This window comes from Lathyrus oleraceus, chromosome 4, assembly GCF_024323335.1.
Source record: "Lathyrus oleraceus cultivar Zhongwan6 chromosome 4, CAAS_Psat_ZW6_1.0, whole genome shotgun sequence".
In the NCBI taxonomy this organism is placed as follows: domain Eukaryota; kingdom Viridiplantae; phylum Streptophyta; class Magnoliopsida; order Fabales; family Fabaceae; genus Lathyrus; species Lathyrus oleraceus.
This window is the reverse complement of record NC_066582.1, coordinates 401,859,559-401,864,291: the sequence shown is the minus strand read 5'-3', so window position 1 is coordinate 401,864,291 and position 4,733 is coordinate 401,859,559. Positions and strand designations below refer to the sequence as shown.

Sequence of the window (4,733 nt, the reverse complement as noted above, 5' to 3'; positions counted from 1 at the left end):
TTTGATTTTGTCATGAAATATATGAAATGGAGGTAATTTATGAATGCTAGGTCTTCTAAAAAGGGTGTGTTGACTTTAGTCAAAGTTGACCGAAAAGTCAATTGTTGACCAAAGTCAACCTTTTGTTAAAGTTGATTTTTTTTTTAATTTTATTTTATGAATGAATTGCTTATGCTTGGAATGATCTTAAAATGAATGTCTGTATGAAGATTGGATTAAAATGGGATCTTTAAAAGGATGTCTTGACTTTGGTCAAAGTTGACCAAAAAGTAAATTATTGACCAAAATCAATTTTTGGCCAAAATTGATCTTTTGTACTCCTTGTATGAATGATGTGTGGAATGAACTTGAATGGATGTAAATGGACCAATGAATCATAAATCAAAGCATAAAGAAATGACTAATAAAATGCATCACAAACTATGGATCAAAAGCAAACTTGTGTAGACAAAGATCAATCAAACTAATCAAGGGACCTTAGGAAGACGATTGAAGGCAAATGCATGATGAAATGACCAAGTACAAACTCCATGAAGTAGGGTTTCAAATGACAAGTCCAAACATAGAAACATAGGGGCACAACTAGGGTTTTAGGGCACAAGCAAGAATCAATAAGCAAACCCCCAAAGCAAGACTTCTTAAGCTAAGGTTTCAAGCCTCAAACAAGGATCAGATGAACCACCAATGATGAGCATCCCCAACTAGGGTTTCTTGGGTCAAAAAGTCAGTAAAAGGGTCAAAGTCAGACAAACTAGGGTTTAGGTGTGCATGAGGTATATTTACAAGGTTAATGCATCTTTAAGTTTAGGAATTAGGGTTTCCTTCAAGGCCAAGGTTAAAACACAAAGCCCAAAGTCAAATGATGACATGGACAAATTACAGAGGATCAAGGAATTAGGTTTAAGGCCCATGGATGACCAGATGAACAGACAATTCTTCCAATCAAGATCCACCATCCAATTAGGGTTTAAGAGATGAATGATGAGCCTTATGCAATATCACAAGGTCAATGAGTGCTTGAAGCTAAAAATTAGGGTTTAGGGTGGATTGGACACAAACCAACATGATCAAGAAACCATAGTGATCCTCAAATATGAATATCATGCCTTGAGTCCATGTAACATGTTTTCTTGTTATGAATGAAAATGCAAATGAGGTGATGAGATGGGGAATGTATGCATATGCATTAGGTCCATGGAAGTTGTATAGGAGGTAAGGTGAATTTGGGGTATGACAGCAGGTGACGGCGATTGCCGGCCGATTTAGGCTCGGTTCCAATTTCGATCGATTTTGGCATTTTCGTGTGATTTGGTGTTTTTCAATCTTTTGGGCAATTTTCGGCTTTTCCTACTTTTCTGGTGTTTTTGGGCATTTTTCGAGTTTTTGAAGCTCGGGAGCCTTTGAAGACATTTTGGAGTAATTAGTAACTTTAGAGTCCTTTTTGTGACCTTTGGTCATTTTTGAATAAATTAAGGAAAAGGTTTATACTTGCCCTATTGAGGATTTGACATTGTAATAATAAAGAGTTTTTGAATAAATGTTTAAGTATTTAAGAAATATATGAATTTTGAGAATTTATAAAAATGATGAGTTTTGAGACGTCTTGAGTTCAATTAGTATTTTGATGAGTTGAAATTTAGGGTAATAACATTACTTTAGCTATTTGAGGAGAAATTATTAAAATTATTTAAAACATTTTTTTTAAGTTTGTAATCCAAAGAGGGATTGTAGTGATGGTCTTGAATAACGTTTTGAGATAGTAATCCAAAAAGGGATTACAGTGATGGCCTATTATGGTGAGTTATAGGTTCAAGAGTAAAAGCTTATGTGAATGATGAGATTTGTATTATGTTATGATTTTGAGATGATGAATTGTTGTATTGTTGTGTTGTTATTATGATAATGCATTCATGTATTTCAGAGATAGATTGGACTTTGATCCAGTGATGGCCTGGTTTAGTGAGGGACTATGGCGGTCTCGTATTCAGAGAGGGACACAGTTCAGAGAGGAACCAGAGACATGTGGATATTAATAACATACCTATGACCCCAGTGATTTTTGTAGCACATGCATATGAGATGGAGATGGTTACATTGCATTGCATTTGCTTTATGATTTGTTTGATTGTGTGTTGTGCGTGATTTGAGAATATTGTAACGTTCATTATTACAATCCTATATGGTTGCTATTCAATGTTAATAATTGTTAAATTTATTCTCATCCCTTGTTTGTTGTTGTGGCATTTGTGCTCCTCAGAGTACATATAACAAGGTATATGAGTAGTTGTTGACTAGGGGATGACGTCTATGCCCCCTTTAGCTTTTATCATTGGATCTTAGAGGGGTCGCTCTAATATGTAGCACTGGGGATTGGATGTTATTCTTCATCGCATGATGCTTTTATTTTGTTTTGTTGGAGTTGTTGATGAGACTTTATTTTGAACTTTGTTGAATTTCCGCTGCGTCTTTGCATGTTTATTTGGTTTTTTGAAGTTTATGTTTTTGTGACACTCTAATAATGTTTTTTTTCAAACTATTTTATTTAAAATATTGAGTCGGGGAATTAGGATGTTACATAGTGGTATCAGAGCAGGTCAATGCGTCCGACCAGGCTTTTGTGATTTTATTTTATTCTTGGTGTACAACATGTGTGTCAACATTGCCGATGCAATGTTTCTTCTAATAGTTATTTGCTATTTTAATAGATAAATGGATCGAAGAAATGATCGTGCTACTGTTGATGCCTTGACAACCTTATTTCAAGTGTTGCAAGCTCAGCAGAATCCACAAGTTGAAGATGTTGAATCCCGTGGATTGGACATGTTTTTGAGGAATAAGCCACCAACCTTCAAGGGAAGGCATGACCCAGAAGTCACATAGGTTTAGTTGTAGGAGATCGAGAAAATATTTTGAGTGATGGCATGTGCAGATGCTTTGAGTATTCTTTATGTTGCTTATATGTTGTCTGAAGAAGCAGAGTATTAGTAGGATTATGTTAGACAGAGGTTTGAGGCTAATGGTACGATGATTACTTGGGTTGTTTTTAAGGGAGCATTCTTGGAAAAGTATTTCCCGACTGATGTGCGTAGCAAGGAAGAGGTAGAATTCCTTGAACTTAAGCAAGAAAACATGATTGTTGCAGATTATGCTGTCAAGTTTGAGGAATTATCTAGGTTCTGCCCTCACTATAATGGGGTGAAGGCTGCAATGTATAAGTGTATCAAGTTTGAGAATGAACTGCGCCTAGAGATTAAAAAATTTATTGGGTATTAGGAAATTCTTCAGTACTCCGTGTTGGTTAACAAGTGTCGTATCTATGACGAAGACACCTGTGTTAGATCCTCTTATTACAATAGTGTTAGTGACAACATAAATGTTAATCAGAATCGTGGGAAGCCTTATGTAGTTGTTGATGGTAAAGGTAAATACAAGTTCAAGAAGAAGAATAATGGTGAGAAAAGTCAAAGTGTGGGAGGTTCTCCAACTCCTCTAAAGTATTTCAAATGTGGGGTTCTTGGTCATCATGTTGTAGAGTGTTCTATAGTGATTTGTTTCAAGTGTGGAAAGGCATGGTACAAGGCTAATGAATGCAAGAATATTTTAGTAACTTGTTTCAACTATCGATAAGCTGGTCATATTAGCACACAATGTCAGAACCCTAAGAAGACTCAAGATGTCAAGTATAGTGGAAAAATGTTTGCTCTCAATGGTGCAGAGGCCTCCAAATTTGATAGTCTTGTTCGTTGTACTTGTTTCATCAATAACATTAATTTAATTACTATCATTGATATTGGTGAAACACATTCCTTTATATCTACTTATCATGTGAAGAGATCGAGTTTTGTGGTGTCTGATATGAATGTCAACATGGTTATCGATATTTTGGCGAATGGATCGGTGACTACTTCTTTAGTTTGTTTGAAGTGTCCTTGACAATATATGGTAGGGAATTTGTTGTTGACATGGTTTATTTACTATTGAGTCAACTTGATGTTATCTTGGGTATGAAATGGTTAGAGTTCAACCGTATGTATATAAACTATTATAACAAGACAATGTTGTTTCCTGAGTTTGTAGAAGAGAAGAGCCCATAGTTTATTTCTGCGGGACAGGTTAAAGAATTCATAAAAGATGAAGCTCAGGTGTTTGCGATGTTTACTTCCTTACAAATTTAGGGTAAGGCGGCATTGGAAGATCTGCCTATAGTATTTGAATTCCCATAAGTGTTTCCTAATGATATTACTGATATACCGCCAGAGAAAGAAATTGAATTTGCCATATAATTAGTACCCGGTAGTAGACCTGTGTCGATGACACCTTATAGAATGTCCTCATCTGTGTTGAGGGAGTTGAAAATCTAGCTTGAAGATTTACTTGATATGAAATTTGTCAGACCAAGTGTATCACCTTGGGGAGCTCCGGTGTTGTTAGTGAAAAAGAAAGACGACAATATGAGATTACGTGTTGATTATTGTCAGCTGAATAAGGTCACCATAAAAATTAAATATCCTCTTCCAAGGACTGACCACCTTATGGTTCAGTTAGTGGGTGCTTGTGTTTTCATCAAAAACGACTTAAGGTCGGGCTATCATCAAATTTGAGTGAAGAAAGAAGATATCCTGAAGACTGAACTTAGGATATGATATAGACACTATGAATACTCAATGATGTCGTTTGGTGTGTTAAATGCTCTTGGTGTGTTTATGGAGTGCATGAATAGGATCTTTCACCCC

General features: G+C 35.8%; 1 protein-coding gene across 1 annotated transcript; it reads left to right on the top strand.

Annotated features, from left to right (window-relative positions):
* The first annotated feature begins 3,024 nt into the window (after positions 1 to 3,024).
* LOC127137721 (uncharacterized) lies at positions 3,025 to 3,933 on the top strand. The gene is made up of 3 exons (XM_051064152.1): positions 3,025 to 3,266; positions 3,357 to 3,572; positions 3,642 to 3,933. The coding sequence occupies exons 1-3, from the start codon at positions 3,025 to 3,027 to the stop codon at positions 3,931 to 3,933; spliced, it is 750 nt and encodes a 249-aa protein (XP_050920109.1).
* The last annotated feature ends 800 nt before the right edge of the window (positions 3,934 to 4,733 follow it).

What these genes read in the sequence shown, in the direction of transcription:
- LOC127137721 (XM_051064152.1), top strand. Translation starts at nt 3,025, where the DNA reads ATGATTACTTGGGTTGTTTTTAAGGGAGCATTCTTGGAAAAGTATTTC. An exon ending in GAGATTAAAAAATTTATTGG is followed by an intron (nt 3,267 to 3,356) that starts GTATTAGGAAAT and finishes TTATTACAATAG; the next exon opens with TGTTAGTGACAACATAAATG. An exon ending in TTCAAGTGTGGAAAGGCATG is followed by an intron (nt 3,573 to 3,641) that starts GTACAAGGCTAA and finishes TGGTCATATTAG; the next exon opens with CACACAATGTCAGAACCCTA.